The following is a 26,558-nucleotide window of genomic DNA, read 5'->3' as shown; positions in this document are numbered from 1 at the left end:
AATATAATGGCCTGTTGATTGTTAGTGTAGAAATGACCCTGGCTGATATATTTTCACTCTACCTTGAAATGTGGGGTTTCCCCCCCTTTTATTTTAATCCTTAATTGGATTTCATCGATGCAAATTAAAATAATCCCCAGAATATTCATGTATTCCTTAAAAAAATTTTTTATATAATTCAACTCGATGTAAACAGCAGAAAAATAAGTTTCAGAATAAAAAAACCTGAAAGGTAACATTGATTTAAAGAAATATTTAGCTCCATAAGTCAAATATAATAAAACAAAATACAGCAAGAGTTTATTTAACACTCCTTTTTAACAATTAAATCATATTTTTTTTATTAATTACAATTATTAAATACATTATGCAGGTTTATGGCTATATTAATAGCATCTAACTTTTCTCCTTCCCATCATAACTCCTATAATATTCGCCTGCTGTACCGTACAATGAGCGTCCCTGTCATGTACTGTAGCTAAATATGTGAAGAAAAGTTGCAAACTCATGTTGGACCTCCTTTCCGCCGTGACGCAGCCCAGAGAGTCCAAGCTGGAGCGCTGCATGTCGCTTCCCACTGGCATTCAGCCTCTTGCGCTTCATGCTTCCACTGCGCCCTCCCCCCCTGCGACACTTGCCGGTTACCGGGGTCCTTCAGGGCTCCCCCCAGGTGAACGCAAGGATCACACCCACCCGGCCGGAGAGAGGGGGATGACTGAAAGAACTTGTGCGCTCCAGAAAAGCCGGCGGTTCTGACGGTGCCGTTCCAAGAGGCGCAAGCTCCTCCAAGACAGCAAGAATGATGTCCGCCATAGAGACCGGTGCCCCCGTGTACCAACCGGCGCAGCTGCTCAACTGGGTCTACATGTCTCTGCAAGACGCCCAGAGCGGCACGTTTGACGCGTTCAAAGCCGAGTCGGACACCTCTCCTCGGGACACGAACGTCTCCAAGCGCAGCGCAGCGGATCTGAGCGCCAACTATCTCAACAACTTCTTCCATCTGAGGAGTGAGGTAGAATTCCTGTCATGTTAACGCTGGCTGCTCATATTAACACTTTGCATGGTGTTTTGTATTTGGTGAATACTTTCTTCTAAGATGAATGTCACACACACATTTTCCACTCCAGGCTATTTTCTGCTGCCCATATACAGTAAACCTCACCTGCATGCCTCCGTTGGGTCGCACTGTGGTGAGCGGGCAGGACATGAATATGGGTTTTGTACCCTGGTATAGTGCCTGAGTGTGTTCAGACTGTTCTGGTGTCAGTGTGCAGCTGGAGGGGAGGGAATGGCAGGTTGAGAAAGACCTCTCACAAGGTTTTTTTTTTTTTAAATGTTAGAGAGTTCACCCTGGCCGGCCTCTGCCTGGTCAGAGGAGCATGCTGTGTTCACTCAGTGTGGCTTGGAGCTGCTTAGTTTTAATACTGAACCATGGAGGGGGTGTAAGGAAAATAATCATCATTTTTTTGGTTTCAATATTGGCAGAAAACAATGATAATTTGCTGCACTTAAACTTCGAAAATCACTGTGTCAAAATTAAACAATGGCATACTTTAACTGCTCCCATGCCGCAGACATGCGGTGGTTTTATTCAGAACACACACACACACTGCGAAGTAGACGTGCATTTGATCACAGCGTTCTTTCTGTGATGCCTTCTGGGTAAATAGCCAGTGTCTACAAACTGTTTCTCATGTTTGCCCCTGCGGTGCCATAGCGCACGTCTCCTCCAGAGGCACAATGGTGCTAATTGTGCCCTGCCAAACAGGACAAGTTAGCAGAACGTGTGACAAGGGCATTTTGTTCTGCTGAGGAAACGGACACCATCGGCCCCACAGTGTAAACGCAGTGGACGCGAGCACATCTGGCGGAATTGAAATAGCGTTGGTTACTGTCAGACACTAACAGGAGAATCAATCAGGGTGATGGACTGACACGCTGCCCGGAATCCTCTTTCATTGTCAACAATAATCTCATTCTTTCGCAGGCCCTGAACAACAATTTCTACAAGAGCTCCTCGCCCTACGGGTCCCTCAACAACATCGTGGACGGCCTGAGCTCTCTGGCGGACCATTTCTCAGACCTCTCCCTGTCCCCCGAGACGCGCAAGCCCAGCAAAAGGCCGCCGCCCAACTACCTGTGCCACCTTTGTTTCAACAAAGGCCACTACATCAAAGATTGCCCTCAGGTGAGCCGCTCAGGGATGCTGCACATCAGTCAGGTGCAGAAACTGCTGTGTGGAAACTGACTTAATTGATGTGATTCTCAAGCTTCCTCTAAGAAATAACGGCATTAAAACTTAGAATATCATGTTGGTATACTTTTTTTTTCTCAGTGTGAAATAGATTCCTGAGCACATATTTGAGTTATAAGCACCACCACAGGTTGGTAACGAGCAGCAGATGCCAGATTGGATCTGGGAGCCGGGCCTTAATGAAAGATGATAGGCTTCTCTGTGGAACTAGGCACGACCTCCACCCTAAACACGAGAGAAATATTACCTCTGCTTTATGTGCAGCTGCAGCTCCCCATTGATCAAGCTCAGAGGGAAAATGCCGTGGCGTTTGTTGGGTGGAAATAATCAAAAAGGGACATAATCACATGACTGATGGACAGGATGTGTCCAAGAAGCGAGGTGGCAAAAGAAACAGAGATTAAAAGTGTTTCTTTTGATCAGTTATATAAAGTGTGAAGGTCTTAATTCATGTTGTACATAGTCAATTGTTTCACGTCTATGTTGAAGGAGCCTGGTAGCTTAGCTTGTAGCATAAAGAGCTAAAGGCTGTGTTCAAAGACCCCCCCTCCTCCAGATTTTGTTACCTTTGGACAGAGCCGAGCTAACTGCTTCCCCCTGTTTCCAGTCTTTATGCAAAGCTAAGGTACTAAGCTATTAACTGTCCAGATGTGAGTGGTTTCAATTTTGCAAGATATCGTATGAGCACATTTCCCAAAAGATCCCTTGCTTGAACTAAATAAAAAAACAATAGAAACGTAGGATGAGTACATCTATGACCTCAAATCGGTCCCAGGCCATATTTTGATCACTCTCTCTTCCAGTTCAGCGGAGGAATGTGAGGAATGTGGAGAAAATAATTAGCATGGAGCTTATAGCGCTTACAAATTTCACATCTGTGCACACCTGGACAGCAGAAAGCGTGTGTTACCGTCTGTCCGCTCCAGAAATATGTATAATAAAAACTCTACGAGCAACACATTGACACTTATGTTTGAGCATATATCAGTCTTTAGTGCCTCTTTAATCTGACAGGAGGAAACCGGCGTACATCCTTTTTCTTTCAGATGATAGGCATAAATTAAAGTCTTGCACAAAGCTGCTTTTTAATGTAACCTAATTAGCAGCAGCGAGTTTCTTTGGACTGTCTTCCACAGCTGAGTGGGTTCCTGCAGCGGACAGGAATCAGAGACTGTCACGGCTCAGTAAGATTAGAGAAGAAGCACACAGGAAGTGGGTGTGCTGGGCCTTTAACAGCCTCTCTCTGGGTGGAATGGGGCCCATGTCAACTCTAAAAGTCTGCCTCTTTGATAGAGAAACACATGGTACCTCGGCGTTAAGGCCTTAGGTGACGAAAAGGAATGAAAAGTGCCAGATAAGGCGGAGCCCCGTTTTTTGAGTTGTGGCCATACTGAAAGATATTAGACATGCTGGGCCCGGCGTGTGAGCGGTAAACATCCTGTTGACACGGCATGACGGAGAGTTGGGTTACTCGCTTCACCAGAGGGTTAAGACGTCAACGGATTACTCACCGAGATATTTACCATTCTCCTTTTTTTGTGGCCACGCCCCTCCAAAATGTGAAAAACCTGGAAGCCATTTCTGCCGGGCCTGGCTCTCGCCGCTCCGCTTTCGAAAGATGATGTCAGTATTTGATCACGCGCTGCTAATATTTCAGACACATAGCGGCGATTATGGAGTCGCATGCTTCTTCTGGAGCCGTGACGAATGAACAGAAGTGCTTTTTGTTTCTTGACGGCGAGGAATCTGAGGCATCTTTAACTCTTATTTTTATGTCTTTTGCTCAACTTGCCATTCGTTTCGTGTCTTGGTCTGAAAATCATCCGTCCCACCTGAATCGCTCTGATCACAAAATGTTTCGAGCAAAATGCGTTGCAAGTTTAACACCTTTCACCCCTTGACACGGGGGTCACGGCCTTTTAATGACGCCTCTGCCAATTAAGTAGCTGAACCCGGATTTCTGCCCGGAGAATACACTAGTGACAGTGTGCTGACAGTACACGGGTGTATGGTGGGAAGAGCCTGGGCTAAATAAGGAGAGCATTGTTTTTCCAGAGGGGCTGTGGAACCAAAGGTCAGGAAGTCAGGCTGTATTGTTCGCTCTGCACGGCTGCAGTCCTCTCTCGTCTGCCTGTCCGACGCTTCGCTTTAAAGGGCCGGCGAGCAGCTGCCCAGAGATGTCTGCGAAACAGAATGTGTTTTTGGAAGACAGGGGGTAGCGCAGGAAGTGGGTGTACGTCTCTACGGTTACAATTTAATCAAGTCTGAATGGAAGGAAAACGTCTGCTTTGATAGTTACTTTGGAAAGAGGAACTTTCGATAGTCGTGAAGACTTGGAGGAGGAATTTCTTGATTTATAGCACGTTTGGTTTTTGGCAGCTGGAACAGATATTTTTAGTTTTAAGTTACTTTAGATCGTCCCCGTGATTCAGTTTCCCTACAGCAACTCTATGTTGTGCAATGATTTCCCCAAAGTGGCAATTTTGTTGTTTTTACTCTTCGTATGTTGGATTAAACAGACTTTGGAAGGAGTCAGGATCGCTGTTTCCAGTCTTTGTGCTAAGCTAAGCTAGCTGGCTGTGGCTTCGTATTTATCATGCACATATGAGAACGGTATAACATTTCTTATCTCCCTCTTGGAAATAAAGAATATTCCATAATACTCAGTTCTTCCCACAGATTTATTCAGCCTTCATCAGGCACCATCTTACCTAATACACCATCCTGCCTTATATCACAATATGAGAATAAATGAAATCCCTGCAGTATTCTGTAGCGGCTCACATGTGGACGTTCACATCCTTGCCAAGAGTTACACAGATTCATACCACTCATATGAAGCAACAGCCAGGAGATGGTTGGCTTCAACACTGGAAACAGTTTGGCTCCGTTCAAAGGTACCAGCAACAAAGCGAACACATGTTTTTTTTTCTTCTCCTGATATCTTGGTTCAAACACCGATAATGACATTGGTGTTGTTTTCGCACAAAGCTGTGCTTCAGGTGGAGCGTTACAGCTCATCGCCGAATGTGGAACTGGTGAATCTCAAGCAACACTTTTCTGATTACCGTCGCTTTGGTCCTTTTGTTTTCACTGCTGATAAAGCAACCTTATCTGTCCTCAGTACGCCGTCTGTTGCTTTTGGCCCTGGATCATCTGCTGAGGAGGATGAGCGAGATAGAGGAAAACCCCTGGTATGTGGGGTAGATAGACTCCCGCTGATAAAACAGTGGCTGTCATCTCCTCGCAGCTAATGAACATATAGGAGAAGAATGGCGTAGGCCTCAGTTTAAGAGTAATCACCTCGGTTATCCTGGAGGATTGTGTCATAACATTGTGGTCTCTTTTGCACATAAATTGGGAAAACGGTGCTGTTGCATGTCTTGCTGGCCTGCCAGCCCCACCTGCCCCCCGTCACTCACCCCTTTTGTGAAACATAACACCAGGTTACAGCTGCCACCGGGGACTGGAGCGACGTGGATTGATGCGAGATTAAGAATCTAGACGGCCATGTTGGAAAACAGAAAAAACAATCTTTAGTTTTTTTAATAAAGATTTGTTTTGGAGAGTATTTCAGATGTGCAAGATTTGCAGAAAGTCTGCGTGGAGGGATTACAGCTTCATATAAGTTAGACTTAACTGTCACTATAACTTAATGCGTCCTGTCAAAGTTACACTGCAGATAAAGACTGCTGGATTTTCACTTACTCGATAGAAATTCAGTAACGCTTTCTGATTTATGTCCGTATTATAAGTACAGTCAGGAAATTTGTTTCCAACAAAAAGTAACACTAGTATCTGTCGCGTTACGACAAAGACAGTTCCCTTTAAAAAGATATCCATGCCACTGTCTACTTTGGCCCCTTTCTTCACACAGTAGACCATTTTAAACACATTTGGATGCAAGACCACAACTATTATTTTAGGTCCGACCAACACTCCGAAACCCAAAGATATTTATTGTACAATTATATTAAAAAAAAAACAGTAAATCCTTACCTTTCAAACACTCCAGAGAACATTTGGCATTTCTGCCTCATGAAATATAACAGAAATTCATTGATTATTCTTACCAATAACTCTCTCCGTAAAAGCAAAGTTATTCTGATACTCTTGTTTTTGTGTTGCTTTAAACCCCCCTGGAGTTAATTAATTTCACCAGATAATGAAAAGTATCACTTAAGTCGACACAGGAGTCTTTAAAACATTGGAGACGGATTGCTGTGGATTTCAGTCCGGGCAGTAATGTGTTGTTTTGCTTTGGTAACAGCTGGGCTTCTCCCTGATGCAGTGGGGGGACTGATACAAATTAAAACCAGCGAGGGAGGGAGAGAGAGAGAGGGGACTGTGGGTTTGTTAGTGTGGAGTAATTGACCACATGGTATCCAATAGGCTTGGTGTTGCTGTTTTCTCCAGGATGAGTGTCTCATGGGGGCTATGGAGGTGGGGGGAGAGAGTGAGGGAGGGAGAGAGAAAGGAGGAGGGGGGGGAATTGGAGTAGTCCATTGTTTATCCTGATGGTTTCCAGATGATGGCAGAGGGAGGCAGCCAACCTCCCGGGCCTCTCTCACCAGGCAGCGGAGACCTGGGCCAAGCTTATCTGCTGCAGCCTTAGAATGTGGCTTTACGTCCAGCCGGCACTCTGGGGCTGATTTAAGTTGCACAACTGCATTTATAGCTTTTGGATGGGACGAGTTGTAATGGACATAATGCACGATATTTAACATCTATTTATCTTCAAAACTGTTTCTCGCAAATGGTTTCAGGCTGCAAAGGTCCGTTTAAAGGAGAAAATGTGCTTTTTTTTTTTTTTTCTTACTGTGTGAAAAAGAAAAGGGGGGAAATGTTAATCGTAAAACAACCTTCGACCAAGCCTAAAACATCATGCCTTCGCTCAGTTGGTCCCTCCACTCGGGTCCAGGCTAGTTTAACATTATTGGTTGGATTCACATGAACTTTGAAACTGGACATTCATGGTCCCCAGAAGATCATCCCCTGATGTTCCGTAGTGTGGTTTAGAGTGACATTTCTTAGCAACTATTGGTTAAATTGGTATGAAATCTGGTACATTCATTCATGTCCCCCTCATCATGATTTGTATTAACATAACTTTATATGTTGCACCATCAGCGGATCATAAGTCACAATATCAACTTTTAACTTAATGATGGGCAAACTAATTTACTAGGATATTATTGCGAAATGTAAAGCAAATTCAATAATAATGCTATCACTCAAATGTATTCAGTTTGTTACCACAATTATGTATAAATAAGATGACTTGTTGCAAATAACAAATGTTATATACGGTCGGTGTATTTAATCATTTTAGCTACATTGTGACACGGATATTGCCCATTCCAGCACTATGGTGTAGTTTAAATTGTATTTATTTAATGAATATCAACAATGAAAAAGATTATCAGGCGTGTTAAATAACCCGGTTGTGTCATGAGTGCACATGGCTTGATGGTGGATTTGTGCATATTTCTGTATTCAGTCAAACTTTCCTGCTTTCCATGAGAGCGTCCAGTCACCGTCGGGTCAGAAGTGTAATTTTCATTTCCCCGTTGTCAGCATCACGTCTTTGATGTGGACCGGTGGAAACTCCGGACTGTGCCGTGCCCTTTGCTGCCCCCGTGGGCTCCAGACTTTAGGTAGAGTTTGTTTTGCTTGCTCTGCAGATTGAAAGCTGTTTCCTCCCTCAGGAAGATGATGCTCTGTCTGCTCCCCCCCCTGTAGGCCGTGATCAAACGTGACCTCCCACAGTGCCTCACGGTGGCCAAAGGATGCATACACACGCCTCAAAACGCTTCACAGTGTCCCTTCGCAGTCAGAGACCGGCCTGTTGCAACCGTACGCGTGTTTTGTTAAACACATGTAGTCCGGGAAATGAATAAAATGATCTGCGAGAAGTTGACATATGTTCCTGCTGTGAAATCCAAACAAGATTTGACATGAACTCCTCTGGTGGTGCAGATTCAGTCTTAATTTTTTGACTTGCTCTACTTTTTTTTCCGCCTGAGCTGCTTTTAATTTAAACCAGTCGTGTCGAGATGATTTCTCTGCGATGGGTTTAGGATTTTTGTCATGTTATACAAGTGCGGAGTTCATCTGGGTTTTATTTCCTCTCGGCTAAGATCTGTGTGTCCTGATTGGTGGGCCCGCGCCAGCTGGGAGGGATGACTTAGAGCCTAAGGTATTTGTCCTATAGCAGGGAGGCCTCTCCCATTGGTCCCCCCCACCAGGCCGGGGCCTCCTTTATGGTCCCTTGGGAACACAGCTGGAGGGAGGAAGTTCATTTCTAATGGGAAAGCTGAGATTCTTTTTCTGTCCAACAAATAACTTATACTTAAAAAGGTGCAACCCTCCAGGATTCAGAGCAGTAATAACCGTTCTTTGCAGTGATGTCTATTTCAGCCGGGACGTTGCTCACCCTCCCTGTGTTGTACTGGATTCCTCTTGATTTGTTGACCTGATCCTAAGAAGTGGAGTTACTCACTGTGATGTCACCCATTGGTTTTTGATTATGTATTACAAACTCATATTCACCGCTTCATTCATTGCTTTAAAACCTCACAATGGCGTGTGGGATCGGTTTATTTAATGAGTCATAGAAACTAAACCATTTCAATGTTTTTCTTCCACAGTACAAGGCTTTTAATGCTAAATGCACCGTGCTTTTGTAGTTTCCTTTGAAACGGCTCACTTATCAGCATGAATCAAGCATCAACGCGAATCGTCTCACTCCTGAGACGAAAACGACTCCATAAACACGAGTCTCTCGACCACAAACAGGGCTGCTATCACTTCCCCGACTAATTAGGCAGAGCTCTGAGTTGGCCGCCGTCCAAAGAAACCAAATAGTTTCGTCAGGCAGGTCAAGGTGGCGAGAAAAAGCAAAATCCAACATGTTTGTAAAGCCGGCGTACACGTCGAGAGATCAAGTGGGCCGAGACACGCGAGGCCGCTAATGTAAAGTTTGTCCGCTGTGTGTTTTCTGTTCAGGCTCGACCCAAAGGCGAGGGCCTGACCCCGTACCAGGGGAAGAAGAGGTGCTTCGGTGAATACAAATGCCCCAAATGCAAGAGGAAGTGGATGAGCGGCAACTCCTGGGCCAACATGGGACAAGAATGTATCAAGTGCCACATCAACGTTTACCCTCACAAGCAGGTAACAGCGCATCGAGCACAGGCGGAAGGAATCGGCGATCGGGGAGGGCGGCTTGAGGCCCCTCAGCTACCATGGGGGGCCCCAAGGCGAAGTCGTACTCAAGACATTTTCAACAGGCCCTGCTCCCTGTTTTCAGTTGAAACCTGGCTGCACTCAACGTGGCAGTAAACTTAATTTAAAAAAAAGAAAACCTGCATGTTGTTATATTCCCTTTTAGTTGGATCCTTGAGGCCAAAGAGCTGCTTGATATTTTCTCTACGGGCCAAACAGACCGGTTTAAGTGTGGAAATTAAATCCTGTGGAGCTGTGGAGCAGGTGAACTCTTTTCATCCGCAAAAATGCCTGAACGTGCATTTTAATACATAGTAATTACTATTTTATTACTATCTTATGACAAATCCAAGGGGACCCTTGTGAAAGCTCTTGCAGTTTGTTTGTTTCTTATTTAGAGGGATATCTTAAACACATGTGACCTGATTTCAGTGGCGTTTGGTGGGAAGTTAGGCAAAATAGCGCCACCGTGTGTCAATTTATGAATTACTTTATGAACCTTGAGGTTTATAGGCAAACATTTTTCTGCGTAAATTCATCACTTCACTACATTTTTTTTTTTATTAGTTGGCAAACTTGGGTAGGCGTTGTTAGAACTGAGATGACTTCGCCAAATAACAGCTGAGTCATCCTGTTAAATGTTATGAATTTCATCAGAAGGGGATTTTCTCACAACAATCAGGGCCAAACATCAACTGAACACCAATTACTGTCCCTGATGCAGATTGGCTAACAATACCATACTTTCATTGACCAAGTGGTAATTAAAATGTAGTTACATATAGAGCAAAACCTCTCTTCTAGTCCGTTGTTACCATATAGCCAAGTATGGAGGATATTAGTCCAACAAAAGATTTTTATTTGGGAAGCCATCAAGAAAGTCAATTGCTGTCAATTCTATAATTCTCCGCGCTGCCAAGAATAAGTTGGAAATGTCAAAATCCTTTTTTTTTTCCTTCCAAATTTTGATTTAATGTACTTTATTGTATGTGCCAGACAGACATATTGTGAACATATAATCCAAATAAATTCTTAAAATGAAACGCCCGTGTCTAACTTGTGTAATAGTAAATTGTAAACAGGTCCACAAGTCATGCAAAGCCTTAAATACCCAGAAACAACGTTGAGGAAGCCAAAGTTACGCCCTCAGTGTTTGGTTCTGAGAAGTTCCGAGCAGATCTGTGATCAGTAATTCCCCCGTTTCTGTGTTCCAGCGACCTTTAGAGAAACCGGATGGGTTGGACGTATCGGACCAGAGCAAGGAGCATCCACAACACCTGTGTGAAAAATGCAAAGTCCTCGGCTACTACTGCCGCCGGGAGCAATAACGCACTCTACTCGCCTTATGTACTCCTCCAAAGTTTTATAAAAAAAAAAAAGGGAGTTATATTTTATTTACTAAAAGTACATACTTTTCTTTATTCTACTGTGATGCGTCTACGGTTTTATTCTCACGTTATTCTCTTATTGTTTCCATCAGTATCTCTCAGCGAGGACTTTGCCTTCGCAGGGTTCCTGTAACTCGCTCAGTTATCTTTATGTAAATATTATATTTTAAAGTGTTAACTATGAATCCTACCAACTGTGAATTAAAAAAAACAAACAAACAGGGCTCTGCGTCCGTCTTCACTCATGTCTAACATGTTGGGAACAAACGTTCCCGGATTGAAGAATATTCTCTTTTTACATGTTTTTGTATATTCCAGAAATAACTTAAAATGAAACGTTTTTTCTGTATAAAATGTGCAACAAGTCTTAACTAAGAAGGATGTGCAGTATTAGTATGTGTTATTATAATCTGTATGATCAGTACTGGAGGGTACATACTTTTTCCAAGTTATTTTTAAGCCATAACTGTTTTGTTGAGTATAACTTTGTGCCAACTAACATTATCCTTTCCAAGTATGTGCCTGTGTTTCTGGAAAGGCCTTTTAGGAAGTTTGTCATTCCAATTTTTTTAGAGCAATATGGCGGAAACATTTAGTTTCCTGAAGAATGACAGCGGTTATGTTTCGACACTCAGAAAGTCTCACCAAAGTGCTTCATAATGTTTTATATGTAACACGAGACAGAAAGTACAAATCTGAACGTATCGGAGATCACGACGGAAGAAGCGGAAGGTTGCATGTGCACGTCGATTTAAAGGCTCTTTGTATTGAAATGAAAAATTGTTATTATGAAATTAACATGAAGCAAAAAAAATACACTCTGACTTTTAACTGTTTAAGATGCGTGAAACACCATTTAATGTGCCTTAGTACGAGTGACCCATGATCCCTTGCAACATTTTGAATTAAAATGTGTTCAAACGTTCCTGGTTTGTAGAACATTCTTGAAAAAAGGGGTTTTGCTTTTTGTCTCTAGTAATATAAGCACATAAAGTCATTGTTTTAAATGTACCCATGTGTCAGTGTGGGTTTGGGGGGAGTGCCATCGCATGATGGGGAAGTCCACTCGAAAAAATCTAACTGTCTTCAACATTAACAGATCCAGATGTTACACGTTTGCATCTGCACAACATAAAAACAACAGGATCTCCATCTTTGTTAATATTTCCAGCATCTGGTTAAATTTACTCAACGGTGAAGCAACATCAGATTTGATCTCATATATACCACAGCTGGCCGAACCTTCAGCAATGCCGTAATGCAAAAATGCCATGCATGACCCCCACCGACCCAACCACACCCATCCCCTAAAGAAACCTTTTTTTTTGCAGAAGCAATTCCATCTGACATTTTAGATTTGAATTCTTCTGGACAGATGTCGACAGAATAAACGCGTAGCGGGAGAAGATCATTAGTCAACCGAGGCTGATGCGGAAAACAGAAGGAGGCGGGAAGAGTGACAGTGATCTCACTCTTATCCGGTGATAAAACATTCGCCTTCCCCCGATAAGTGGACACACCTTCGACTCGAACAGCCTCGGTCATGGAGTATTAAAAAAAAAAAAAAAAAAACAGATGGCGAGAAGAAGATCACGTATTTAGAAAAAAAAATTACTTTTATTTTTTGCAAACTAACTTTCACCGCATGTTAATGTATTCACATCCCTTTGAATACAGTAGAAGCTGGAATTTAGTATTCTCATATACAAGTTCACATTTTAGGGCATGGCATGTTCTCTCCATCTATCAGGAGACAGGCAGCGATCGGACCCCTCTTTCTCTCGGACCCTCACGTTGAAATGACAAGCAGGAGACGACGACAGTGTCCCGGCGCTCAGACCCTAGTCGAGCTCTCCGCACTCCGTGACGGTGATCGTCTTGGAGGTTCGCCCGGACCGTGAGCCGAAAGTCTCCACTTTCTTGATCACGTCCAATCCCTCCGTCACGCGGCCAAAGACAACATGCCTGCCATCCAGCCTGAGTGAAGAAAGCAAGAGGTTTATTATCTCTGCCCCGGACTGTGAGGCAATCCATGGTGCACCCAAAAGGTTTGACTCCTCTGATGGTGGTGATGCCACCATTTCTCTATTCTATGTGCTATTTCAGGTCATCATTCAAACCCTCACATATCCTTTTTTAGGGGGGGGTTCATGTCAAAACATTACAAGAAATCACAGCTTCCAACAAGAACTGTATTCCCAGTAGGGTGGGGGAAAACCCTCTGAACCAGCATTTAAACAATAGCCTCCCTGAGGGGGTAGAATTTTAAGGTTGGATGGTAAACCAAACTTTCCCAACTGGATGGCATCTAGTATTTAAAAAAAATATATATATATTTATTAAAAGACGCTTTTTGAGTTAGGAGCCTCTGAAACACCACAACTATTCGCTTATTATGTTATTTTTGTTCAGTTTTGCTCATCGAACAGGGTCTTTCCTTTTCCAGACAGCTCGGTAGAGATGTCAAACTTTCTATAAAAGGGCAATGAAAGTGAAACGTAATAGAATAACCACAAACAAAGCATATAGTAGCTATAATAATGTGTTTGTCACATACCATTCTGTTTTACTGGTGCAGATGAAGAACTGGGATCCGTTGGTGTTGGCTCCAGCATTGGCCATTGACAAGATACCTAAAATGTAGCATTAAAAAAATATAATTAGATAATAATAATAATAATTTTAATACAGGTCATGCATTTATCTTGTAACAACACATGCTTGTCACCTGAGCAACAAAGGATTGAAAATTGGGGTGAACAGATTTCCTCATCACCTAAAACGTCACCAAGCTTATAACAGAGCACAAAAACATTTGTGTAATGCTGCCACCTGGTGGTGAAAACGAGTAATACAAAAAAAAGGAATGTATTTAAATTAAATTATACAATTTGGAGATGCCCTCTTGCAAAAGCATAATAGGGCACCATGTGGCTTTGACATCATTTGAGACATTTAAGTCATGTTAAATATTTAATTTATTCCTTCTGTTGTCACTCTAAAATACATATCAGCCTTGTTTATAATACATCTGACTTCCACAACAATGCAGCTTCTCAAAGTGATGTTTAGTCCATACATGCATTGTCCAACTGTGCTGTTAAGCCTCATTATGCTCTGTAGCGATTAAATTGACCGTCTTAATCCTGCAGTTTGTGCAGCCGCATCCTGTTTGTTGAATCAGGGGAACGACTGAGTTTTGAATTTGGGTGAATGGAATAAAAACTGACTGAATGTACGAAAGAAAACGGGAATTAATTCTGCAAAATTATCCATTATCCTAGTGTGAAACACAACGGGGATGATTACCAGGTCCGGTGTGCTTCAGTTTGAAGTTCTCATCTGGAAACTTCCATCCATAGATAGACTTCCCTCCAGTTCCATTGTGGTTAGTGAAGTCTCCACCCTGAAAAAGATAGGATATCAGTCCACTGCAACAGCTATTATGCAGGACGGCGTATAAAGGAAGAGAGAAAAGCCTACCTGGCACATGAACTGAGGAATCACCCTGTGGAAAATTGATCCTTTGTAACCAATGCCATGCTCCCCTGTGCACAGTGCTCTGAAGTTCTCTGCAAGAATGATTTAATTATCACAAGTCAGTGGTTTCCTCATGTATGACACAGGAACGATGGGGGATCCCAGGAAAAATATGTATATTTTAATGTGACACTAAGATAGTAGGGGAATTTTCTCAGTCCATAAAAAATTAAATAAAACACAATAGTTTCAGAAAAAAGTGCATAATAAATAAATAAATGTGGAAATACATGTTTCTCACTGTAAATGCATAATAAGATGTCCCTCTGAGGTGTAGTTGCGTGTGAACAGTGAAGTTGCATTCCGTGGGAATTAAGGTGGAAATGCTAAATGCTTGTACTAACCTGCGGTTTTTGGCACAACATCCGCGTTGAGCTGCAAAACACAAACACAAACGCCTTAAGGGTCAAAGCCGTGAACAGTTTGTTCTCTGGACAACTTTGACATTCAACGACCGTCGGTGAAACCCAGTGACAGGACACGTGACCATTTTCTTTCGGTATTTGACAGCAGTGTTTTTTCTTATTCAGTCAAAAAGCAAACAATACCAAATATAAGTTAAAAGACACGCAGGTTTTTTTGTGTGTATCTCACCTCGAAGGTTACCCTGCCGAGCGGCTGGTTGTCCGCGGCAATGTCAAAGAAAACCGTCGGGTTCTTGTTGGCAGTTGCCGGTCCGCTGCTGTACATGCGCGCGGCGGTGAACGCCAGAGAACATAGCTTCACCCGGTTTGATAAAAGTAACATGTTTTACAAGCTAACGCGGCTCGGTTCGGCTCGGCTCGGCTCGGGTCCGCTATAATGAGCAAGTGTCACGCTCACGCATGGGAGACTGGCAGGCAGGAAGTTTTCTTTACGCAACCGGAAGGACATTTCCGGCGCCGGGTATAATCTCGCGAGATTAAACGCGATCACGTGCCACATGGTACAATGCATTACATTTGTGTAAATATCAACCAACAGAACGCAGCACACTATATTTATTAAATGCATTATTGTATGTAGCATATATTCCTATATACTAATGCATTTATAAATATAGTCAAATTTAAATATATATATATATATATATATATATATAATAAAATCACACGCACAGATTGCAGACCTCAGGGTTGAACTCTGTTCAGACAACGATGAACCAGTATTAACAATATAAATGATTATAATGCATGTCACGTGACTGCTCATCTCCTCAAAGTCATCCCAAATGAACCAGTTTGCAATGTCTCCATCATCCTGGTGTGTTAATTAACGTGGGCTCATATCACTTCCACATAGGGACAAGATGGCCTTAAGGTCTAGTCATTAAAAATGTGATACCCATAATTTACACCTCCTGCTTGCATAGACAGCCCGCGGGAGTTAGGCAGGTCTAAATCCTCCGACTACGACGCAAGTGCACAAAAGACAAGACCACAGTGACGTGCAGGTATCATCTGAATACATATTTATTAGATAAATATTAGGTTGTCACATCATCTAACTACATACAGTTTCTGCAAGACTAAAAATCACAATTAGTTCCTTTATTTTCTGACCAGTTTAGAATATGAAATGATTGTACATACAATGTACACAATAGAGACAATGGTCACGTTGCATGAATCACCTTAGATTGTATCATTTTTCCAACCGCTCATGATATCAAAAAAGTGTACAAACTATGGATTTGGTTACAATCTTCTGGACCTGTCCCTCCCACCGCCTTGCTCCCACCCCTCCGAGCGATTTTCTTTGTAACCTTGGGGGAGTTTTTCCTTATTTTTTAGCTTTAGCACCTATGCAGGTGACAGACTAGAACACTTAGGCTAAATATTACATGTAAAACATAGCTGTCCCAGTTTCCCCGAACAAAAGAGGTGAAAGTATATTACAGAGGGGGGGAACAAAATGCCGCCAGATATCCACAGACACTAACTAACAAGTTTCATTTTCCATATTCAGCCACTTCCAGTAGAGGGGTTGCAAGCTTTTTATTATTCTGAAGAAACAATGCACATTCCCAGGGAAAATGAATACATTTCTGTTCACATGTCTCTATATTCATTTACATATATACAGGCATCCTTGGGACGTTTGATCTAGCCTTGCCCTCAACATTCTTTGCAGGCCAGAAGGTTGAACGTGCCCTTCCTCTCTGTATTTTTTTCCTTTTTTTTTTTTTTTTTTTAAACAACTTTCCCCAGAAAAATGGCCCTTTATTGTGATTGTGCAACTACAGATTTGGGGTTCTGCCTTAAACACCAAATTGGCTCACTTGAAAGCGAGAACAAAATATGAAATGATGATGACTTCCATGGTGGGATTGATCAAAAGTTTTTGAGTCTGAAAATGTGGCAGTGTATCATTAAAATAGGGATTATTTGATTTGATGTCTCTTTGTGACATAAATATGAAACAACATGTCAGTGTGCTGAACTGGAACAAATAATATTTCTTAAATGACATTTAAAATAATGTTTACATACAATCCGGGTGGTTAAATCAGCACAATGCTACAGTTGAAAGAAATTGGATTTCTAGCCTTACAGATTAATAAGAAAAACCAGTACAAAAACAATTTACCAAAAACAAAAAAAGGGGATAAAAATGTATATGGTCTCGTGCTTTTAAAAAAAGCCACATTTTCTATAACAAAAATATAAACAATATCATGAATTTCTTTAAAATATGGTTGTGATATATCTTTAAAATACCACTGTGTATTGACAATTAGCAACAATTATGATATTCACATAGCTCACTAATTACACCGAAGCCAGCTGATACCACATCTTTTTTAAAAACCATTACTGTTCAGTATCACTGATAAAATGTTAACGTAAAATCATGAATAGACAACATTTTTTTTTCCAATCAAATACATCTGAGCGTAAAAGAAAATATTGCGTTTGACATCTGAAACTGAAAGGGTGCTACACAATCACCGTGAGCTGATGCAGGGAGGAGGAGGGGGGGCACATAAACATGGGACACCTGTCTATAAACGACAGGTGTGAGACGGAGTGCATTGGGAGGAAAGTGACTAGAAAGCACGGCGACCTGCAGCAAATAGCTTATGAGACATATGGACTGCCCCCCCCCCAACACACACACACACACACACACACAACGAGGAGGCGAGACAGCCGTCGTATGCTGGTTACAAACAAAGTCAGTGGTTAGATGGGAGTCTGGGAGCATACGTTGTTAGGTCGGACGACTAATGATCAACAAACATTATTCAAGATGATACAAAAATATTCACAATGATATTTACAGTACAATAGCATTTCTTAAAAAATAATACATTTGCATACTGAACAGCACTCTTCTCCAAAAAAGTGAAATTGAAAACAAAATGTGGCTAAAGGTTCTGCACCAATACTGCTTTTAAAAACCACTTCTTGAACAGCAGTGATGGATAAACTGTATTTGTCCTCCCCTATATCTTTGAAATCAATATTTCCTCCCATCGCAGGAACAGGAACACACACACACGCAACCACAGTCTCACACACACACACACACACACACACACACACTCACGCAGGACCGCAGCAAACACAAACATCTCCATTCTCATCCCTCGAACTTTGGTGATGTTGAGCAGTTTCCCAAAAAGACTTACAGAAAGTTTCATTATGCAGCAAAAAAAAACAACAAAAAAATAAAATAAAAATGAGAAAACAAACAAACAAACATAATACAGTATATCCAGCAGATACATGATAAATGTATCGCTGGTATCAGCATTATCCCTTCAATGTTAGTGTTAAATAAATCATTCTAAATCTGACAGAAATCATAACAAACGAACAAACAAAACAAAAAAAGCCGTGGAAACAGCAACTGATAAAAAACCACACTATCTTTTTTTTTTTTTTTTTTCATCACTTGGAACAGCACTAGACGAGGACTTGGCACACATGCACTTTGTAGACTACTTTAACAGCACATCATTTAACAAGGGAGAGATGCAACGTTGCAAAAAATGCTGACGCGGGGCGACACCGGGGCTCATGCGGAGCAGACGGCATGGAAGGAGTCGTAGCAGGAAGCAGTAAACGCAGCAGGATCTTAACAGGGACCCAGATCTCTCATATTGTACCTCTCCATTAAAATCCCTCCTCTGCACAGGAGGCTGATAACTATACAATATGTAGTGCTAGTCGTGGTGTGCAATACAAACTCTTTCCCATTTAGTGAGGCCGAAATCTCTTCAGCAGTCAAACCCTCAGGACTGAAAAAGCAGGTATATCTCTTTTTGACAAAAATATGTATGTATCACAATTGTAGTCAAAGTGGAAGCCGATTATTCCTCCAAAAACTTTAAATGTTGAGCGAAAAGATTCTCTAAAAACACAACATTTTGTCAAGGACAGACGTACGCTAATCTAACCGACCCGATCGTTGGTGAAGACAGATCTTTCTTTTTTTGCATTGCCAAAATCTCTTGTGCTTTTAAATGATGTGTGGTGAACAAAAAACAGTGCGGCTAACCAGACCAGTCAGGGAATGGAGCTGTGACAACAGGAAGCTGTGACCTCTCAGTTTGGAATAACAACACGGACATAGCGCACCCTGGCCAGATAGCGCAGGTTTTTTTCTTTCTTTTTTTTTTTTTTACAGTGAATTCCTTTTTTCTTTTCAAAAGGAAACAAAACATGAATTAAAAAAAAAAAAAAAAAAAAAAAAGACAACACGTTCCTAATGTGCACACATACACCTGTGTGTGGCGTTAAAAAAAAAATCAACCGAGTATAGCTGCACAGTTCAAAAGTATCGCCGCGGGGCGGGCCACGTCCCCCGTCCTTGTCTTGGAGTTTTAAGCTCTTTCAGTCAATCTGTGCTGGCCAATGAAAACTGTACAAGAGGAAGAAGAGAAAGGGAGTGCATCTTTGTGTTTATCAAGTACTGAGCAACCACTCTGGGTTCTCTGGGAAACTGCAGGCGGACAGAAAAGTTTTATGTGTGTCTGAATTGCCTCAGTTGTTTTCGAAGAGCGATAGAAGGTCATCGTTGCTATTGCTGGGGAGGTCTGGCGGATCCAGGTACGACAACAGCTCGTCCGGGTTAGCGAGCTCTGGAAGAAGCTGGAAGAAAAGGCGGGATATTTTCAGTTAGGCATCGAAAATGAACATTTAAGATTGAAATGCTTTTTTCGCCGTTCTGTTGGGACTCACGTCTAAGGATGGCTCGGGCATGTCCGACCCTGCTTGGCTGTCCAAACTGCTGGAGGGGTTGAAGGCCAGGTCGCCGTGGGGATGGCTGTTGGGGCCGGGCGGCTGTTGTTGTTGTTGCTGCTGCTGCTGCTGTTGTTGTTGTTGTTGCTGAGGAGGCGGGGCTTGTCGCGACGGCTGAGGAGGCCCGCTGTGGTGTAGCTGCTGTCCCGATTGGCTGCCGGGGTGCGGAGACGCGTGTAAGCTCTGCAGAGGACCATGCGACTGGTCGTTGCCTGCAGAGTGAGGTATCTGCAGAGAGACACGGGAAATCTTCAGGCTAATACTAATTTGAATTACGCATGAATATGTCTAATAACACTCATTTTAATTTTCTGGTGAACCTCAGAAAAAAATGTACAGTAAACCAAGCCAAAGCTAAGTATTTGTTACGAAATGTATCTTTTTAGGGTTGTTTCCTACTTTCATTCTGCATGGTAGTTTACTTCAAAAATGTATATTTTCTGGTGGTCTCAGTGTGCTTCTTTAGTGTGTCTGCACTCCACACACAAACCTGATTCATATAGCACCCTTTCAAATAGTATACCCATATAATATATTGAAGAAATGTGATAAAAAGACAGAGAGAGTTGATAAAAACGAGTGGGGGAACTCACCGAGTCGGCCATGTTGTGTGAGAGTGGCTTGTCTTGGGTCATCAGGCTGTTGGGCATGTCAGGTGGGTGAGACAGCTGGGGACCGTGCATGAAATCATTCATCGACGTACCACCAGGGGTGCCGTGAGGGAAGTCAAAGTTCCCGTGCCCCTGGTAACTGTTGCCTAGCACACACACAAAAAAAACGAAAAACCATTTAGAATATGTTGATCAAGGCATGTGAGGTATCATGACTTTGTCTCTTAGAGAACTGTATGTGTGTGTCCTACCTTGACTGCTGTATTCGCTGTTGTTGCCCCCTTGCTGAGACGATAATAAGGGGTACGGTGACGGTCCGGGGCCGAGTTGAGCTATCATCTCCATCACATTGGGCATGATCATCTGGCTGGGGCTCATAGTCTTAAACCTCTTGGCCAGCGGTCCATCTGGATCCTCCTTGATGTGGATGTCAGATTTAATAGCCACCGGCCGCCAACTACACGTCGGGTCAATGGTCACCTCCTCAAACTCCGAGCTGGCGAAATACAGACGAAATGGTTAGGATACAAGAAGATGTAATACTTTATACGCAAAGGCAAATTTTGTGTTTTCAACGTACTTTTGAATGGCGTTCAATATTCCCCACATGTACTGGTCCACTTCGAGTCCTTCTAACAACGCTGTTTTACTGAGGAGAGAGAAACACAGGCCTTAAAATGCTGACAGACAAAATTATGTGGATTACAGCCAAAAACTACAAATACTGTTATGTATTCAAGTTGGATTCACTTACTTGCATACAGGACATCGCCATGTCCCCCGCTCACAGTTGAGTTGTAAATATGATTCCAAATCAAAGCACTGCAAAAAGCAAGAGGAGCAAAAGTCACATTAATTATCCAGTACATTATTTTTTTAAAGATCCTCCTCGTTTGTCCCCACAGTGCTTACCTGAACGTGTTTGCAGTCGTGTCCTCTTGCAGGAAGCTGTATTCGCCGGAAGGTGATCGGACATTTGAGGGAAACCTTAATGGCCGTCTGCTCCACGCCGTCCTCCCCGTTGAGCGTTGCGTTCCCCGACGACGCCGCCACGCTGCTGAAGTTCCTCTTAACTTTGAGGCAGGGGGAGAGAAATGTTGTGTGAGTAAGGACTCTGTGAGAAGGATCGGGACATCAGGGTGGCAAACGTGACCTTTTGTATACCTTTGGTGATGCAGTGCTCTGCAGGCAGAAGCCTCTTCTTCAGTAAGCCCTGGAGGACGGAGCGAACTGAGGGCCTGTGGACGAGCTGCAGCACAAACAAGTGCGACTGCGAGAGGAAACAACACTGTCACCATCACCATCATCCTCTCAGTTTATTACTTTTCAACATGTGTATCCGGAGGAGCAAAATAAACAACCCGACGGATCATTTTTTTATTACGTTTTAAGCTTTAGCATTAAATATCATCCGCAGGTAGATTTTGTTTTAATGTCTGACTTTTATTTACCTGGCAACTACTTTTTTCTTGCGTCTGGATTTGTATAAACCTCTCTGTATTAGTTCTGCAGACTTGTGTACTCACACAGCAGCAGGCAGTGACTGTGATCTGGATCGTGTTCCGTCCCGGCTGGCACACGTGTTTCAAGTGCAGGGGTTTGTGGGAGGTCTTGTTGTCGCCCCGCTCGATGGTGAGCGGCGTCGCGTTCACGCTGACTTGGACCGACGCCGGCCAGTTGGTGTTCATTTGACGGTCTTCGTGGTGGTAGCACTTAAACTGCAGCTCCAGGTCCGATCTGCGCCAGAAAAGACATTCATTAGGAAGTGTGAGGGAGTGTTCTGTGGGACGTAAAAGACGACCGCAGTCTGATGTTTGTTTCCTTTCCAACCACACCATTACTTCCAAAGAAAACAGACCACCAGTGATGACGAGGCCGTCCCAGAATTTGGAACCCGAAAGAATCCTCATTGCAAGACTCTCGCTAAGCTCCAGACGGGAGAGAGCGACTTTGGCTTGAGAAGGGAGTAAAGGGAGTTACAATCATCTAAATCAGAGAAAATGTATGCGTGAATGACCTTCTCTAAGTTAGCTGGGAACAGTGGTCGTATGATTTATTTTTAAAAAGTGCTTAACAGCAAGACCGTGTGACTGCACAACCTTTTCAATCTGCTCGCCAAAGGTTAAGAGCAATTGAAGAATACCCACTAGTTCTTTAATTTCCCCGTTGACTCGAGAACCAAACGATCAGAGAGACCAGAAAGCACAATTAAAGAAACGACATCATTGTTTCGTGCAGACGGTTGCAAATATGAACTGGGCTTTAAAACACTATCCGTCTTTTTTTAGCAATGTGTTGAATAGGTTCTCCTTGCACTCCTCTCCTTGTCAATGCTAACTGACTTAGTATTTAATGGGGCTTGTACTGTATGTATATAGACAAGGCTGGTCATGTCAGGATGTAATAGTGTTGACCCTGGAGTAGTGCCCCGTGGGATATTACTTCTAGGGCTTTTTGGCTAAATGGTCCCAAAACATACACTATGAGCCCCGAGAACCAACAGCCAGGAACTAAACCAGGGATTCAAAGTATTTTCCCGCAAATTAATATTTGTATTTCTACAAGAAGCGTAACCACTTTAACCACAGTTCCCTCTTTGTCCCATTAATCACTTGTCTCTCTTTTGAAAAGCCGTATTACTGAGCCAGAGAACATTTTGTTGGAAAGGAAATACCTTAAAATTACAATTTTCAGAAGAAGCCCACTGGAAAAGGGGGGAATTGGTGTTATCTTACCTCCACATGAGCGTCTGGTGTACGGAGGGCCGTAAGTGGAAGACGTGGTTGCTGACAGCCAGGTTGTGCTCTAGCCTGAAGGGCTCTAGTACTACCCCGTCTCGCACTGGGAACGTCAGGCGTAGCTCCTCGTTGTGGTTGGCTACATTGGTTGAAGAAGGAGCCATGGTCAGACTATTATGAACTTTCGCAGGGATACATTCACCGTTAACAATCCTTTGTTGGACCAATTCCAGTGACTGACCTGGAGGGGGCGGGAGAGCGGTGATATTTGGTTTGATGTCAGGAGGAAACGGTGGCTTCACGTCCTGATTTGGCGACAGGTATGGAGGGATGTTACTTCCGGGGGTCATCGGAGGCGTGGGGTTGCCTGGCACCGGGGAGTGAGGGTAGTTACCCACCGGTCTAGGCGGCTATATTGAACACAATTGGACGCAATTAGTTAATTAAATGTTCAACACAACCGAGAGAGTGATAATGCGAGGAAACAAAATTGGACTTACCCCATTCATATTACCCTGGCTGTACTGATATCCGCTCCCAGAGAAGTTATTCGTTTGGCCATTAAACGGTGGCTCTTGCTGTAATTTGATGAAACAATCATGAACAAATGAACCTTTATTAATTGGACCAAACAGCTGCTAACTCCTTACTGAAGGGTTTTTGGAATGAGATCATTTTGTGTGAATAGCAGTATTACTCCACCTTATAGTACTGGCCCATGGCACCGCTGGGTGGCGGGTATTGGCCTTGCAGCTGCTGCCCTGGCATCCTCTGGCTGGGGTAGTTGGGGGAGGGCAGCGGCCTTGAGGGGTTGGGTGTGGGGTAGGGCCCCTGCTGGTTCGGGAACTGGCTGTTTGGTCCGTACTGCTGCCCACCATAGTTTGGCTGCGGACGCAGAGATGACAAAAACATTCAGCAAACAGCAAAAGAGCACAATCTTGAATGTGAAAGTGTCGACTTCACGTCCACTCACCTCCCCTGGGTACGGCCTTTTCATGCCCTGCAGACCCATGCCCTGAGGCCGGGGTCCAACATAGCCCTGCTGGGGCATCCTCTGGCCGTGGGCCCCGAAAGGCCCCATGCCTTGGCCCCTGGGCTGGTTCATTCCCATGGGGGGTCCGCTCATGTTGGACGCGTTCATGCCAGCGCCCATGTTCCCAGGGATGGTTGGAGGGCCACGGGGTCCTGGCTGGTTCATGAACTGGCTGTTGTATGCCTGGTTTGGCCCCATCTGGAAAGAGGAACTCATCTGGAAGGCAAAATGGGTTCAATCAACCATCTTGTTCAGTTGACTGTCAATGTGGCAAGTAACAAAATAAAGAGAGATGGAAAAATATGCATGCCTGTTAGCTTTGCTATAGCAAAATGTGCTACTACTCCAGCTAATTATTCATAACATTGGATGACTCTCGTTCACGAATAACCCTAAATCAACTCAAGTCAGTGAGGTGCTATCAGTTGTTTGCTTTGTCCTACCGGTCCGTATTGGTTCATGTCCTTGTTCTGGGTTTCCTGCATGGCGGCTACGGTTGCCGTGGCAGTGGCGGTTGCTGTGGCGGCAGCAGCAGCAACTGCGGCGGCGGCGGCAGCAGCGGCAGGCTGGGTAAAGTCTGACGGCGGACGGGAGTGTTGAGGCATGCCCATTCCTCCAGGTCCAGCGTTAGGCCCACCAGGGTAACTATAGCAACGGGCAACACATTATAGGAAATGAGCTTGTGTTGGAGGAGTGCGATCGTTTTTACTGTCAGGATTAATTATTTTTAAGCAATCGAATCATTGCAATGACTTACTTGCCACCAAAGCCTCCTCCTCCAGGGTAGTTGGGTCGTCCATACATGCCCTGCTGCATGTAGGCCTGGTTGGAGTTGCCTTTGTTGGGGAACTGCTGCTGGGGACCAGGGAACTGCGGAGAGTTCATCCCTGGGTTGTTACCGGACATACCTGAAGCCATAGGGTTGCCCCCAGGGTTCATGGGATTGCTGTTGTTGACCATGGGATTCCCCAACACCTGTTGGACATACAGAGAGATATACACATGTGAATATGGGAGGAAGAACAAGGAAGAACAAACAGGTCTACGTGGCTGCTGATCTCCTGCAGTTAGAGCCTCAAATGCAGGCACACTTTGACTCTGTCGGACAGGTAACGCTTCTCACCTGGCTCTGCGATGTGTTGGTCACGCCCCAGACAGTAGTCACCACCGACAACGAACCCGGAGGCTGATTGCTGTTCTGTTGCCAGGGAACCGAGTCGTAGGGAAAGGACCCATCTCTGCTGAGGGCGGATAAAAAACAAATCAGATGGGCAAGTCAAATGTGTCCCTGCGTCACTGCACAAACGCTGCAGTCATAGTAAGTATACTTTGCATTTTGCCAAACGATAGGAAAAGACAATATTAGGATTATAAATGACAAGTATGTCCTTCCTCTTGCACAAACGCGGTGTTGTAATTACTACCTACATGTACAAGGGGTGGCGAGGTACTGTTTGTCCCTACTGACTGTGCTACAAACAGTCTGGCAGTTTGTCTGGCCGCTGATCCATAAGGAACACCGGGCTTCGTGCGGAGAGGAAGGGCTTTCCCCGAGGGCCCGGTCTGTCTGTTCACACATCCAACACACACACAAACACACCTCGCACACAAGCCAAAAAGCGCAGCAGTGTGAACACTGACCCGTGTGAGAGGCCGGGCTTCATGGAGCTCATGGGGGGCTGCATGGGCACTTTTCCCGGAGGCTCGTTCTGCCTGTTCTTCTGGTGACGGAGGAGGAGGAGGCGTCCCAGCTCCTCACACCACGAAGACAGGAGGGCTAGAAAGAGAGCAGAGGAATGAGTGTATCAGTGGACTCCAGTGAGAAATAGCTGCAGAGGTAACAGCCCTCTACTGCAAGCGCTGCAGAAACCTGCAAAATCTGATTACGTGAGGAGAGGAGGGTGGACGGAAACTTAGGAACAAAAGCTTCTGCAAAAAAAAAAAAAAGAAAGAAGCAATGGCCTGACAAAATGATATGCAAGGTCTTTGTGCAATATACCCTATGATAAATCCGGGAGTCCTGTCCAGGCAAGGCTCCAAAAGGAGGTGTACAGTCTGCTAGTCCATGTAATAGCATTAAACAGTGAAGCATACTACTAAATGAGAACTAATAATAATAAAAGTTAATAATGACATTTTAATCAATGTGTGATCCTTTTCTGAAAGACTGTATTCCAGTGCAGTTGCACCTTTTCAGTATTATCTTTTAGTTGGTTTGTGGTGTACATCTAATCTTATTGTTTCCCTTTTGAAGATATGAGAACCTTTATTCGGGTTTAAGTTTATCGCACTTTAAGAATGAGGAACAGGCACGCAGAGGTTAAATGTATTACTTATATCCACGCTAGCAGCAAGATACGCATTAGCTGCCCGTTTACCGTCGGTCACATTTTCTGTTTCAGCGATTTGCAGTTAGATTCACTTCTATGTACTGGGAAATGAGGAGGAGACTTTCTCTGGGGGGGGAACAGAAACTGCATTTGCTTGCAGACTTAAGCGTCACTTAATCCGAATGAGTGAAGGATTCTTACTCCATATCATT

The 26,558-nt window shown here is 43.7% G+C and overlaps 3 protein-coding genes across 10 annotated transcripts in view; 1 reads left to right on the top strand and 2 right to left on the bottom strand.

Moving 5' to 3' along the window:
- Window positions 1-613: 613 nt before the first annotated feature.
- LOC311008364 (zinc finger CCHC domain-containing protein 24-like) lies at window positions 614-12,319 on the top strand. Its single transcript, XM_084002003.1, has 4 exons — window positions 614-1,012; window positions 1,988-2,188; window positions 9,263-9,427; window positions 10,693-12,319. The coding sequence occupies exons 1-4, from the start codon at window positions 800-802 to the stop codon at window positions 10,804-10,806; spliced, it is 693 nt and encodes a 230-aa protein (XP_083858129.1). The 5' UTR covers window positions 614-799; the 3' UTR covers window positions 10,807-12,319.
- Window positions 12,320-12,463: 144 nt separating this feature from the next.
- Window positions 12,464-15,252, bottom strand: LOC311008366 (peptidyl-prolyl cis-trans isomerase A-like). Its single transcript, XM_084002005.1, has 6 exons — window positions 15,001-15,252; window positions 14,751-14,781; window positions 14,350-14,438; window positions 14,176-14,272; window positions 13,424-13,499; window positions 12,464-12,843 (listed from the first exon to the last, which is right to left on the bottom strand). Exons 1-6 carry the CDS (start codon window positions 15,151-15,153, stop codon window positions 12,708-12,710), a joined length of 582 nt encoding a protein of 193 aa, XP_083858131.1. The 5' UTR covers window positions 15,154-15,252; the 3' UTR covers window positions 12,464-12,707.
- A 583-nt stretch (window positions 15,253-15,835) lies between these two features.
- Window positions 15,836-26,558, bottom strand: part of LOC311008356 (zinc finger MIZ domain-containing protein 1-like) — a 100,801-nt gene continuing 90,078 nt past the window's right edge. For 4 of the 8 annotated variants that reach the window (XM_084001982.1, XM_084001984.1, XM_084001987.1 and 1 more), the window contains 18 exons: window positions 25,658-25,793; window positions 25,140-25,257; window positions 24,774-24,991; window positions 24,460-24,661; window positions 23,957-24,232; window positions 23,686-23,868; window positions 23,484-23,561; window positions 23,225-23,393; window positions 22,981-23,122; window positions 21,772-21,982; window positions 21,410-21,515; window positions 21,158-21,318; window positions 21,000-21,067; window positions 20,826-20,894; window positions 20,497-20,741; window positions 20,228-20,391; window positions 19,575-19,862; window positions 15,836-19,484 (listed from right to left, as the gene is read on the bottom strand). In XM_084001982.1, the coding sequence (XP_083858108.1) occupies window positions 19,377-19,484; window positions 19,575-19,862; window positions 20,228-20,391; window positions 20,497-20,741; window positions 20,826-20,894; window positions 21,000-21,067; window positions 21,158-21,318; window positions 21,410-21,515; window positions 21,772-21,982; window positions 22,981-23,122; window positions 23,225-23,393; window positions 23,484-23,561; window positions 23,686-23,868; window positions 23,957-24,232; window positions 24,460-24,661; window positions 24,774-24,991; window positions 25,140-25,257; window positions 25,658-25,793 (2,942 nt within the window). In that variant the 3' untranslated portion in view covers window positions 15,836-19,376. Of the gene's footprint in view, window positions 19,485-19,574; window positions 19,863-20,227; window positions 20,392-20,496; window positions 20,742-20,825; window positions 20,895-20,999; window positions 21,068-21,157; window positions 21,319-21,409; window positions 21,516-21,771; window positions 21,983-22,980; window positions 23,394-23,483; window positions 23,562-23,685; window positions 23,869-23,956; window positions 24,233-24,459; window positions 24,662-24,773; window positions 24,992-25,139; window positions 25,258-25,657; window positions 25,794-26,558 lie in introns of all 8 variants that reach the window. The other 4 variants (XM_084001983.1, XM_084001985.1, XM_084001988.1 and 1 more) reach the window with 2 other exon arrangements.

This window comes from Eutrigla gurnardus, assembly GCF_963514095.1.
Source record: "Eutrigla gurnardus genome assembly, chromosome: 22".
In the NCBI taxonomy this organism is placed as follows: Eukaryota; Metazoa; Chordata; class Actinopteri; order Perciformes; family Triglidae; genus Eutrigla; species Eutrigla gurnardus.
The sequence above is the reverse complement of the archived record's forward strand: the minus strand, read 5'-3'. Positions and strand labels throughout refer to the sequence as shown.